Source organism: Nipponia nippon, unplaced genomic scaffold (assembly GCF_047370975.1).
Source record: "Nipponia nippon isolate SJK-2023a ecotype South Korea unplaced genomic scaffold, ASM4737097v1 scaffold_5, whole genome shotgun sequence".
NCBI classification, from domain to species: Eukaryota; Metazoa; Chordata; class Aves; order Pelecaniformes; family Threskiornithidae; genus Nipponia; species Nipponia nippon.
The window spans coordinates 94,995,615-95,010,116 of NW_028262369.1; the positions used below are offsets into that span (position 1 = coordinate 94,995,615).

The following is a 14,502-nucleotide window of genomic DNA, read 5'->3' on the forward strand; positions in this document are numbered from 1 at the left end:
CATACTTTTCCAAATACTTCCCTTGCCTCCAGCCACTTGAGCTTGTGGGGAGAAGGCTCCAACTCTTAGTCCTATGTATCTACATCCCAAGCAACTTGTCAAAGAAACATTCATAAATAAGATTTTAAAATCAGGATTTTTTCTCCTCCTTTTCCAGTAACAGCTACTAGAGAATACTGCTTCCGCATTCTCTGTGTCAGTGCTCCCACATTATGTTCTGCAGGTAACTCATGATTTGCAAAGCTCTGCTAAATGGATCGAAGGTGATTTGTGAAACCTTTAAAGCATCTGAATTAAAAGCATGATAATTGTATCTGTGAGAAATTGTGATGTTTGAAGCAAAGTATAGAACTACTCCTCACCTCATAGTACTACTGACATCCAAGGAATCAATGGAAGGGCCAAACTGGTCCATCGTTACACTGGAAAAACTAGGCTTCACTTTTATTTATTAATCTATTTGTGTCTTTTAGTTATTTTGTTTGATTCTAACAAGTCTCTGAAAGCCTTGCTCACTTGTGATAAGATGTATAAAACACAAGTTTTCTACAAAAGAATTATTTCCTTCCCTTTTTTTTTTTGGAAAAAAAAAAAAAAAAGAGCCCTTTTAACAGTCCTTCGTTCAGATTTCAAATTTGGTTTTTTTATCATGACAAAAAAGGATCAAACTCCTTAATGTGTCTAATATGCAAATGTGTTGCCCAACATCCCATATTTGTCCTTCAGTTTATGCTTAGGTATGTTTTATAACTAAATCATTAACAACTGCTGAAATACTTGTTGACTAATAACACACCATCTAAAAGTTGTAACAACTGTTAAAAAACAAGCTTGTCCCTATACAGTATCCAACAGGATATAGGTGTCATAATGGGCTACTACTAGTAGGAAGATAATTGTCCAAACACAGAAATGGCACAGAAATAATGTAAATGACCTTACGCTATGATTTCTTTCACCTGGAGTCTAGACAGCATGGGATTCATATGTAGATCTCAGAGGATTTAGGTCTACAATATAATCTTAACATATTCCAGAGGAACACTGAATTTAAGATTCCCTCTTACACTACAGTCTGCAGGCCAAGAGAGCAGGACAGTGTAAAGATCTCTTTGCCATGTCCTGCAGCAGCCGTTGCCCACTCAGTGAACTCTGCCTCCTGTGCTAAGCAATTCAGGTGACTCAGCACAGCCCAGGGTCAGGGTCTCCTAGTAGAGACAGAGCCTAGAGGGTGAAAATGCTTGTAAACGTCTCCAAACGCTTTGTAACAGAATGCTGGAGATTGTAAAACATTTTATGCAAAGCAAGGTCAGTGGGAAGAGGCAAATTATTGATATAATAAAAAAGGATTATAAAATTACCTAAAACCATGTTTCACTTCTCATCCCTAAACCATCGCTATAGTACAATACTACTGCTATAGAGTCTTTTAAAATCTCTTCATTTTATCTGCATATATTTTCTAATAATTCAATTAGGTTATCTGTTATACTTTTGTCAGATTTATAAAATTATTTTTGTACATTTTTTACTGAATACAATTTTTCTGAGATAATCTACATTGTCTGACATGCCATGGAATCCTTTCACCACCACCATCAGGGACTATCAACACCACCACCCTTTCAACACCACCATGTTAACTCCTCCTAGTCATCCCAATGCCTTTCTTCATGAACTCCTACACAGCTACTGACAGGATTCTATCAACCCAAGCTTCTGCAGTTTGAGAGAACTGCAAATTAGCTTAAATCCTTTCATATATACCAGAGCCTTTTAAATTGTTTACCTCTAGGACTAGTTTAAGGGGCTAGGAAATGAAAGACTTACCTAAAGAACTACGTTGTCCCTTATTTGAAGAAAACTAAGTCTTCAAGCACAAAACCAGTATGATTTAAATTAAATAAAAATCCTCACATAAGCTACTGTGATAAAATTTCAGTAAGATTAACACAAGAACTGTTTTTTCAACAGGAAGTATTGTGACAGACAATATCAAGAATAATCAGAAAAATGTGTCTAAAAGAAGTACCACAAAGATCGCCTTCATCAGATCCATCGGGACAATCTCTTCTCCCATTGCAGAGCTTCTCAGGCTGTAGGCAGATGGAGGTATCATTAGCACAAGGGTATTTTGGTGGTCCACACATATAGCCCTCGCAATTATCCTCATCAGACTGATCCTCACAATCAATATCGCCATCACATAGCCACGCTTTGCTAATGCATCTCCCTTGGAGAAAAGAGACAATAAACACAGGAAATCAGACTGGAAGCAAACTTTAGGAAAAAAACCTTCAGTAACATTACACAGATATATTTTTTATTATGCTTTTCTATTAATAGTACTTTCCTCTTAGATGAACAGAAAGAAACCAACTTGTACTTATACTCTGAAGCATCATCCACATCAGTGTTGACAGTCTAATGTTCCAAACAACGTCGATCGTAACTATTTCTATGCTGAACAGAACTGCATACAGGCAGGACACATCCTCATAATCGGTTAAATATACAAATTATACTAAAATGTTCTTTTTTTTTTTTTTTAACGTCTGCTTTTCTTCATCTCTCTTCCTTTATCTTCTACTCCAACAGCCTTCCATAGGAGCAATGTTTCAATGTATGACTTTCTATTAGCATGGGTTTGAGAAACAAAACTCTTTCTAGGAAGTATCCACAATACATGTCAGATTATGTCAGCTTTTGGATGAAACAACTACAGGAAATGAAATTTCTTACATGATTTCAGTTTTATCAAACCAGGCTTCAGATCATTTCCTTCACTCCTCAAAAGAGGAAAAAAAAATTTCCACTTTCATGCCGACCATCAATTTTTAGAGATGCAAGACAGTCTCTTGACTGAGAAAGGGGTTATGTTCTTTAAAAAACATACAGGTATTAAATTAGAATCACCCAAGCCAGGGATTTTAATAGGTGAAAAATAACCAAGATTGTCAATGCTACCACTTACAGGCGTGCGTGTGTGTGCATTCCTGTCCCAAACTATTCGTCAACTCTCAAGTATAAACTTGTGACTTGCTAGCTACAACCATTAGGGGCTAGTTGTAAATTTTGATAATACCTGGACTGAACAGAAGTGGCATGTACTTTATTCTCCAATTAATAAAAAGACAACATCTCTGATGAGTCACCATCCCTGGAGGTATTTAAAAGATGTGTAGATGTGGTACTTAGGGACACGGTTTAGTGGTGCACTTGGCAGTGTTAGGTTTACGGTTGGACTTGATCTTAAAGGTCTATTCCAACCTAAACGATTCTATGATTCTATTCTATGATTCTAACAGGTAGAACCACGGGTTAGGATGCTGATCTTACACTGTTTCTGCTTATAAACTATTTAGGTAGAGAAAATCAGGCTGGAATGGGAAGGATGATCCTGGAAATGTGTGGATCCACTGACAGCAATGCTAGTGGGTGCCCAGGGACTGGCTGGTTATGCCCCAGACCAGTAAGTGCAAACTGTTGCACACCATGAACTGACATGTATTTTCTGCCCAACCTTCCCAGTTTAGCAGCAATCTTCCCGATAGGAAATTGAGACTGATTATGACTTTGTCGGGGAAGCAAGAGAGTGAATGTGTGAAATAATCAATGAGGGTAAAACCCTAATCTCCTTGGCTCTTCAATACACATCAGTGCCAAATTCACTACAGGCTGTCTTTTCCTCTGTATCGCCCATGACATGGTTCAATATAAAAGTACCTCAAGATAGATTCTGTACAGCTGTCCACACAATGTAGCAACTGTCCCTAACTGTAACTCCACCGTCTGCTGCAAAGCAGTAGCAGATTTCAATTTCCTTTAAAGGAAATATTTGCTTAAGATTAGTGTAATGCTTTTCCTTTGATATTTTACTCTTCTTTTAATGGGACGGGTGCCATTGTCCTCACAGAATGACTATGGGATAAAACACAGTGAAACAAGAACAATGAAAAAAAAATGTTTCTGTAGCATCTTACAAAGCAAATGTGAGACCGCTTTCACTTTTGGCGAAGAAAATCAAGAAGTGAAACTTCAGGATCATACTACAGTGAGTGTAGTTTTAAACAACAGAATATAATTTTACCAGTGCAAAATCACCTGGAAAACTTAAACAGGGAGTGGTGTCAACTAGAATGAAAAGCTTTCACCATTTTCTAGAATGGTCAAAGTCCCAAACATCCTATACTGAAAAGACAGAATTGCACAGACACAAGAAAACAAAGTTGTATGCATGGTATGTATGCAGTTTATCCTTACATGCAATCACAAGTGTTTTAAAAAAAGTGTCCATATTCATTATTATCTTGAAACGATCATTGATTTTATGTATTATTAGAACACAGCTGTAGAATGAAAGCTAATGAAAAACACCAACGTCAAGCAAACTAATCAGATCCCAGAGAAAATTGACGTTGCTTCCAGTAGAGCTCCTAATCTGGTTTTTAATCTTTTATACATACAAATGTTTACAGAGCAAATCAGTTTTCCTGCCTTTCTCTTACCTTAATGAAGATATATTTTATAATAAAAGATTCATCTTCCACTATGATAGCTATGACATGTTCTTAAGTAGAATATACTTACAAGGAATTAATCTTTGCCAAAATTCTAAAGAGATGGACTTAATGAAGTATTAGGACTGTCTTGAAATCCTTACTTAAAATATTCACTGAAGTATTTTTACTTTATTGCCCCTTATTGAAATTCACATTTTTGGATTCCAGGAACCTTTTTAGTAAAATTCCATCACAAATTAATTGTCTCAGTGGATATACCTGTTCTTTTCCATAGCTCTTTTGTGTAACACAGAAGAAATGCATGTGAAGTAGTGAATCAGAAGTTCTGAAGCAACAAGTATGTGGAAAAGCCAGATCCAAATGATTCTCCAACATTTTTTTAATTTCCTACAAATACTAGCAAGTACAACAGAATTAACTTTTTATGTACTGTTCTGTCTTTTTTGGGATACTGAGCCCAGGAAGTTTTTCGACTGATTATGTGTTCAACTGTAGGAAAACTACTTTGGTGGAGCAGTAATTGCATTCAGTTTCCTCTTACAGTTATTTCTTACTGCCTAAAGCTGTAATGCCTTCCTCACCTATAGAATAGACTCAACCTCATTCCTGTCAAAATGAAAGAATGTTCTAATCTGGCATATTTAACAAAATGTTGTGATGGTCAATGATCTTGCTTGTCTTGTAGAACAAACCTGAGACTTAGACTGAACTACTTTGTTTCAAGAAAATGTTCGTTTCTGGCATTTAAAAGCTTTTAGTAGAAAGCAGATATTTATAAATGTCTCCTGGATGAAACAGAAGAAAAAATGTCAGGGCCTAAAGAAGACAGCTGTTACCACAGAAAACAAGGATAGCACGAACTGAGGATAAAAACAGCATTGGAACAACATATATCATTTTCTAGTTTACTTGCTGTGGTGGTTTCTTTTTATTTAAATTTTTAATGTCAACTGAATCCACCCCTCCAGTCAGAAATTGCATCATTCTGAAACATCATTATGTTCAAAAAGCTTATTAAAGTAATTGTACAAGAAGTGCAGCTCTAAAGATCTAAAAGTGAGAGAGGAAGACGGAGCAGGCAGGGAACAAGTAGAAGCAACGTTGGTAAACCCACCTCACGACCAATATCCTTTCCACGCATCCTCTCAACTCCTCCATGCTTTCCATTCTTATGTTCTCACTACATCTTTTCCTCTTCCAAAACTCCTCTCATGCCATCTCTCTCCACACTGACCCTTTCCTCCTTATCAGCCCTCACAGAACCTGTAGGGCAGCCCTACCAATTTCCTCCTCATCGTCTTTCTCAAAAACTCTTCCTTCCCAGCCTTCCTCAGTATCAACTTCTCTCCATTCTTCTCTACTTGCCACATACTTGTATCTTGACTTATACTCCCCATCCAGACAGTACTACTGCTGCTGCCCTCCTCTTCCAGTATCACTGCGATGATCACCCCTTGACTTTATTTCCTCTCTATGTACGTTCCTTATTTTCCATTCCAAAGAAATCCTACCTCTTCCCTCATCTCTTTTTTTTTCCCCTCTGGTATATTATTAACATGTGAGAAAAAAGAAGTACAAAATAATAGCCCACGGGGTCGCATTAAAAATGGTAAGATACAAAATTAACTGCTTCTTGAAAGAAATATAAAAAACAGTAAGTATGACAAATATACAATACAGTTCAGATCTACTGCTTACTAAACTGAAGTATGCATGGCTCTTTTGCATTTGTCCTCACTGAAGAACTTGATTATGATCATTAGAGTAATTAGATGACTTTTTAAGCGAGATTGCACAGATTCTGCTCGTGGTCCAGCACTACTAACCGCAAAGTAGAAAGATGGAATAAAAAGATAAATTTATGTAGTACATAAAACTGAGTTGAAGTACATGCCTGTAATAATTTTTGGAGGATAGAATCAGAATTTAAAATAGGAAGCTGGATCTTAGTCTAATCTAATTTAGTCTAGTCTAATTTAAAAGCAGAAGATAACTGGCTAGAAGCAGCCCAACAGTAGTCAATCTCAATAAGGTAGTTACTGCATCTCATATCCTACTGCTGCACAAACTCCAGTATATTTTTCATGACACGTCACCACAAACAACTGTCTGATGTTCTTGAAAAAATTAGAAATGTCATTCTGAAATCTGTTAACTCAAGTGCCCTGCAGCATTTTGGCTGACTTTGGATACCATAGCTCAAGAACTGCACAGATCAGACAGTTCCAGTGAGACCAACAAAAATACTGAAGGTTTAAAAACATAAAATAAAAATAGAAGACATGCAAGGGGGAAGAAAAAGTATTTGTTTATTCAGTAAAAAATGTGGTTAAGGAGACATTAAGAAGTCTTTCAATATTCAAAAGATTTTTATACTGGTGACAAGATGAAGACAATCAGCTAAGCTTGCAGCAAGGATTCAGATGACTTATTAGGAGAAAATGTTCAACTATTAGATTCAAATTACTAAAAGGCTATCTATATAATTTATAGAATACCCTCTATTGGATATTCTTAAGTGCATATCAGAAAAGGGGCTGGATATGATGGGTTCTTGAGACCACCATTACTCTAAGCAGAAAAATCACATTTGGCTGAAGGCTGACAAATGCTGTAATTGTAACGTGACACGCATGCCTGTGGCATTGTGACAGATTAACCAGAGCCAACAAAAACTACAGTAAGGAAAGACCCTGCAGCTACTATTTGCAGCCATAAAACAAAAAAGAAGTAAGAAAAAAAGTGGGCAGTAACATTTCACTATTACTGTCCTCACCAACTGTCATTTCCCTCAAACCGTGTTGGTTGTTTCACCTCCCCCCACAGACACGTTCCTACCCAGACCCATCGTATTCTGTACTAGGAAATCAGATGGCACCACCTAGCAATCTATAAGGGAAGAATTAGCCAATTTCTCCTCATCTGAACAATTCTCATAGATGTGGAAGCCAGACAGTATTATCTCTTTAGAATAATCCACAGAAAAAATGATGTTTATTCTGAAACCTGAGAGGATCGTGACAGAAACTATTTCTCATAAAACCATTACTAGTCATTTGTCCCACCACGTAGAATTAAACTGAAAAGCAGATAAACAAAAATCTGCTTTTGCTGTTTTCTGTTCCAACGCATTACCAACATGCCTCCTCCAGATGAGCAGTTTTGGTCCTTCCAGGACTGACGGAAGGAAAACGGTGAAAGAAAAAAAATTATGGATGAAACTGTCACAAATGATTCTTAAAGTGATGTTTCCACACAACCAACAAGCATGATTGCATTTTCCTCTAAATCAAAGCCATATACCCTTGAATTTAGCAAACGCTTGATAATTTTTTTTTTTTTTTTGCTGTATTTATATGTGGCATCTAGAGAAGTCACATTTCATCCTTCATCCTGTAAACTGACTGAGATATTGCCTTCCTTATGCACGACTGTAAACATTGGTAAGTGTAAAATGAGGCAGCATAGTTTGAGACCTTTTCCCCATTTAACCACTAGCAAAACGTATCAGGAAGAAGCATACTTCCTGTGTCAGGGTTTCTGTCCCTCTATTTCAGGGAACAGACTCTGCTATTAAAAGTGAATAATCCCTTTTTACTTATTGAAACTATTCCATTTAACAGCTACTTGTTCTATACAATTTTAGGGAAACTGTAAGATCCCAAAAGGAAATGTTTTGTTTAGACAAAATTCAGTATTCCATATTTATTTATCTGGACATTATGATTTATACAAAATCCAAGTAGCAGCAAGCCTCCAAGCATTTCTAAGGCATCCTAAAGTAGTGCACATATTAAAAATGAACTCTCTTCACACTGTAGATTTGAATAAAGTATCTTACTGTATCCGTACATGTTCACAAATACTTTTGGACAGAGCTTAGGTAACTAGACCACAACATTTATCATGCTTAGCTATAACACAGGCAGTAGAATGGATTCTCCTTTCCTGTAATAATTATAGTTGCCTAATGGCAACAATATTACTACTTATTACATCCTGAATTAAATTTTGCTTTTAAAAGTTATTTTACCCCCAGTATTTCATTAAGCTTTGAAAGAAACTGTAAAAAAAATTAATACAATGCTGACATACATTAATTTCTTCCTTAACTGGACTGTCCCTTAAGAAAATGTTCCATCTAAGCATTATTTTGCAAAATATCCTCATGTAAAGATTGTCACATTCTTTTCACATTTTTTAATGAAGTATACTCAGCAAAATTTAATTTTAAATATTCTCAAAGAATGTATTTTTCTTCCAGTATCGCAGTTTGAATTTCTAGTGCTGTAGTTCTAATTCTTTGAAGTCTTCTAGCTAATTACTTTATACCATTTCAATCAACTTACTTCTAGGGCCAAAGATGGAAAATAGAAGAAAACACCTGGACTTTGTAGTACTTTAAGTATTTGGTTTGATGTACTATCACACAGAACAGTTTCAGCTTTAAGTAGTCTCAAAACCCATCCATTTTATATTGTAGATCAGAAAACAGGTTGGGGGAAGTATATTAATATTCTTTTCCTGGTATGACTACAATAAGTAACATCACCTCAGTAGTATTAAACATTCAAAGTAGTATTCAAATAGTAGGTATGTGATCAAATCACACAAACAGACAGACACACACACACAAGGAGTATATGAGAGCAAAACATATCTGCAAGCATATACCTGTACTCTTGCAGGAGAACTTTGTTTTTTCATCACATAGCCGTATAGTTCCATTACAGCCTTTTTCATCACTACCATCTTCACAGTCCTTTTCTCCATCACAGCGCCACAACTCAGGAACACAGTTCCCGTCAGGACTGCACTGAAATTCCTTCCCATTGCATCTTCCAGGAGAGGGAGTTTCTTAGAAAAATAAGAATTACATTAAAGAACTTGCTCATGTGAATTTTTTCCATGCCAAGTCTACAACAACTTAGAATCCCCCTTCCTAACCAAAGCAAAAATCAGACTCCCCAAGTAGAACACTCAAAACTCACTATTCCTTTCTAACTCATCACTCCAACACAAGCTGCAGACAAGCTCTTTCTGATCCTGCTCACTCCCCCCTCCACCACAGGCTCAAGGTAAATACCTTTTTTTTTTTCACAACTGTCAGACAAGAATGAATTTGGAGAGGTAAGGAGGGCCAAGGCTGATGAAGTTTTCCTGGTGCTTCGTAAGCCCTGCCTCTCACCCTCAAGCTACATTCCCTCCTCCTTCTTCATTCTCCTCTTTTTTCCAACAAGGTCCATCTCCTAGTTCACAAAACATGAAAGGTCACACCTCTGGTCTAACTGACACAAGAGTTCTGGCGCCGACACCTGCCTGGCTTGTGGTATTACAGCACTGGCAGACCAGTTGTAGCCTTTCTGAATTCCACAGCAATGAACTTTCAGTTCAGCACAGCTACGGAATCAGTTTTGAATGTTTCAAAACAAAATAACTATGTGATTTTAATTAATCATCACATACCTAATTCTCTTAGTATTTTCTAGATGATGGCCTTTTCAATTTTATCCTTGCCCTCCTTTTCCCAAACTATTACCTCCGTGAGTATTTCTAGTATTTCATAACATACTAACAACAATAACGTGTACTTTAAAGTAATGACACATTATCCATTCCATACAATTATACATTTCTGTACCAAAAAGCATTATTTGAATACATTCTTATAGCACTGTGTATAAATATACGGTTTATTTTATTAAAAGTTGCCTTTTTTTTTTTTTTCTAAATAATCTGCATTCTTCCCTTCTGTTGTAAATAAAGCAAAGACAAGTTGCTAGAAAGTGTGCATCACGTAGCAGAGCAGGACACAGAAGACATATGAACTCATAATAAGCATAAAACTGTGCTATTTGAGAGACAGCGTTGCAAATCCCAACATAACATGGTATTGTATAAACAGATAGAGTGGGACTTTAAGCTCTGCGATGGACATGAACAGGCGGGAAAGTGAGTAGTTTAGTTCCAGATCATTTATTTTGATACAGATAAATAATAATTTTTGTAAATATATAAAAATTAAGGACTTTACTCATGCACGGCATCCTGCTAATTCATCTATTTGTATGAGGTCTGCAACTAGATTTAGAATATAAACTCATTAAAAAGGACCAATAAAATCGTGTACAGTTACTTTGCTGTGGAAAAAATCACTGTAAGAAAAATATGAGAGAAAAATATTCCCTCATTCTTATCTTATTATTCTTTGTCCTTTGCTACAAGCATCCTACCCTTCTCTCCCCACCCAAATAAATATAACGTATGGCATCTAAATGGGACTGTAGTTTGTTAAAATATTTTTATGCTTTAGTAACACTACTGAAAAAAACCCCCACAACTTGGATCACACAAAAATGAGAGTGTTACTGCATAAAACCCCCAGAAAATAGAAATGGTAACTTAAGAAATGCTGCTTACTGTCTCTTTATCTAGGCAGCATGCATCTCTGTAAAAGGACAAACATCACATTTAGCATAATTCAGTAAAATAAAACTACAAAACTTATCTCAGTATAATACCCATTTTGTTTGCAAATGCATCCTTCTTCTATGATACATTTCTGTATTATCATATTATACTTGACATATTTTCCATTCCAACCTTTACCAAGGTTAAAAGCATTTTCTCTTTTTCCATTGATTGAAGACGGGTCCTCTGTATTTATAATAAAGTATTTGTGTTTATAAGTATTAAAATGTAGGAAGAAAAAAGAAGCTAACCTTCCTTGCTGCAGTTTGTTTTGGTTTCATCACTGAAATCTCCACAGTCATTGTCACCATCACAGGCCCAATGACTTGGGATACATCTACCATTATAGCATCTGAACTGATCAGCAGAACACGAGTGAATACAGCCTAGTTCATCACTTCCATCACCACAGTCGTCATCTGCAAATATTAATTTTCTTTATTATTTTAAAAGATAAAAAATCCAAATAAAAAATATGTGAGGAGAAAAAGATATTTCCAAAAAGCAAGAGAAAAATAATGCGCAGTAAATAAAATAGTATGTTTACTGCCCACAGGCATATGGTAAAATTATTTCTAATGCAGGTAATTTCCTTAACTCTAATTTACCAGCAGCACTTGACACTCTGTCATTTTGCATAGTCTAACCCCTTACACTTATTCACAATTATTCAATCACAGACACCAGCAAGTATGAGAAGGCTGTAGATTTTCTTCATTCCTTCAGTCACGTGTAACTAAACAGGCTTCCGAACACAGTGGTTTTACTTTCTTCTCAGTGACTCGTTAAGCTAACTTAGACAGTTAAGTACACACACACACAGAGCTTCATATAAACCAAAATGAAAACCTGATGTCAGAATTTCTTTTCAATAGTATTACAAATGTTGTTTCCATGTACATGCAATGGTGCAAGGTGGAGAAAGATGGCAGCACATAAATAAGGGTGGAATGTAGTTTCTCATTACTCTAATGTTGTAGTCATTAAAACAATCTTAAGGCAATTCCCATAATTTGAATGAATTCCTTTCAGCCTCATAAAATTATAGTAATATCAAAAGCTATGGTGGATGAAGAACCAACCTAATGTTATTAGGATTGGCATGACATCACTCCCACATCACAAGCTCTAAGAAAAGATTAATCTGAACAGCTGTCACTCAAATATGTATTTTTTCAGACAAAAGAAATAACTACATTGTAAAGCCTTCCTGGCCTTCCCTCTTGAGAGATGCTATTTATTAAATTGAACTTGCCCACAAACAACAAAAAATTAGGTATTTTGGTAACTGGAACTATTTTATTTTCTAAAAGTAGAAAATACTTTCATATGCAATAGCTTAGCTTTTTTTTTTTTAATAATGAAAGATTACATCACACTTCATTCTACAGAATATACTATTACTATATCTACTGCATCATTCCTTATACGAAGCTCCAATATTGCTGATTTCTAGGTCAGGTCAGTAATTTAAAAATATTATATTTATTCTCTCGCCACTTACCAACCAAACTGGCAATATCAGTCTCAAGAAAAGAGTGAGTATCAAAGCAATATTTATGTAATATCTACCATATTTATTTCAGATATGGAGCACTTGATACTTGCCTGAATCACAGAGCCATTTGCTGCTAATGCATCTTCCATTTTTGCATATAAATTGAGTTAGTGGCTCACATGTTGGGAATTCTGTGAAAGTGTTCAAAAAGAAATAACAACTATTTAATGTATATCCTCTTTAGTAATATTCTTCTACCCTCCTATATGCATAAATTACACAAATGTATTGTATCAAACATTTGCACCTGCCGAATACTTAATCTGGAGAGGAGAAAGAGGTGAGACACCAAAAAGAGAGGATAAAAAGGCTTTTAACTGTAAATACTAGCTAAAACCCTATCCTTCCTCAACACAGACCACTGAAATGCATCATTCTGTGTCACATAACATGGCCCTATATTCCCATCAGACTAGGGCTGTCTTTGCCACTAAGCATGCTAATATTTATGACTAATTATAGCTTGATGACTGATACAAACCGTATTTTCAATGTTTTTATTTATATTTAAAAAGTTCTCCAATTGCAATAACACTGCTAGTAAAAGACAAGAAACAGAAGACTATAAAATGAGAAGGTTGATTACCAAGCAAAAGAACAGTCAAGAAATAAAGTCACTGTGGACTGACATAATAAAATCCAAAATTAAAATGTCAGTATTCAGAATCACAGAATTGTTGAGGTTGGAAAAGACCCTTAAGGTCATCAAGTCCAACTGTTATCCTAGCATTGTCAGGCCCACCCCTAAACCATGTGCCTAAGCACCACGTCTACCTGTCTTTTAAATACCTCTAGGGATGGGGACTCAACCACTTCCCTCAGCAGCCTGTGCCAGTGCTTGACAACCCTTTCACTGAAGAAATTTTTCCTAATACCCAATCTAGACCTCCTCTGGCGCAACTTGAGGCTGTTTCCTCTCGTCCTATCGCTTCTTACTTGGGAGAAGAGACCGACCCCCACCTGGCTCCAGCCTCCTTTCAGGCAGTTGTAGAGAGCAATAAGGGCTCCCCTCAGCCTCCTCTTCTCCAGACTAAACAACCCCAGCTCCCTCAGCTGCTCCTCATAAGACTTGTGCTCCAGACCCTTCACCAGCTTCGTTGCCCTCCTTTGGATGCACTCCAGCACCTCCATGTCCTTCTTGTAGTGAGGGGCCCAAAACTGAACACAGGACTCAAAGTGCAGCCTCACCACTGCCCAGTACAGGGCGACGATCGCTTCCCTAGTCCTGCTGGCCACACTATTTCTGATACAAGCCAGGATGCCATTGGTCTTCTTGGCCACCTGAGCACACTGCTGGCTCATATTCAGCCGGCCGAATGATTTACAAACATTTAAAATCATTTCCTCCAAGCATTCCAGTAAAAGTAGTAAAAAATTGAGACAATATCATTGATAGTAGAAACTCATCTATATTACACACAGAATTTTTATAATTGTTTAATATGTTTTGCATAGAACAACTTGATTTTTTTCAGACTTCTTTTTCTTCTAAAACCAATATCATAGCTAGGTATATGCATTCATACCATTAGCATGTTAAACAGTGCTTGTACCTATTCAGTTTGGAAAATACAAGATCTACTTTACAAAACCTGTCAATTCATAGGAAACAATCTGAAAGTCTAACTTGATTCAAAATTAATAAGGAGGAGCCTAAATTGTCTATACAGACCACCAAGAGAAAAAGACACTTCTCGGTAACTGATACTTAATGCAAACCAAAGAAGACAACATGAACAATCTGCCTGAACTGCTACTTAAAGGCAAGTTTGTCCTTCACTGAAGGATTTCAGGTTGGAAGTTCCTACACAGTACACCCTAAATGCAACAGAAAGACATGTCCAAAATGGTGCATAGTCCTGTCAGCCACACCAAAACTGCCCAAGATGAGAACAACTCTCCAAATGTATTCCTCATTAGATTGCTCTGACTACATTGGGTTGTTCTAGT

At 36.5% G+C, this 14,502-nt stretch overlaps 1 protein-coding gene across 1 annotated transcript in view; it reads right to left on the reverse strand.

Moving 5' to 3' along the window:
- The window catches only part of LRP1B (LDL receptor related protein 1B), a 756,289-nt gene that overhangs the window by 252,252 nt on the left and 489,535 nt on the right, over positions 1-14,502 (reverse strand). Inside the window, exons 19-22 of the mRNA XM_087732714.1 lie at positions 12,603-12,683; positions 11,246-11,413; positions 9,198-9,380; positions 2,033-2,233 (exon numbers count right to left, since the gene is read on the reverse strand). Coding sequence (XP_087588840.1) covers positions 2,033-2,233; positions 9,198-9,380; positions 11,246-11,413; positions 12,603-12,683 — 633 coding nt within the window. The remainder of the gene's footprint in view (positions 1-2,032; positions 2,234-9,197; positions 9,381-11,245; positions 11,414-12,602; positions 12,684-14,502) is intronic.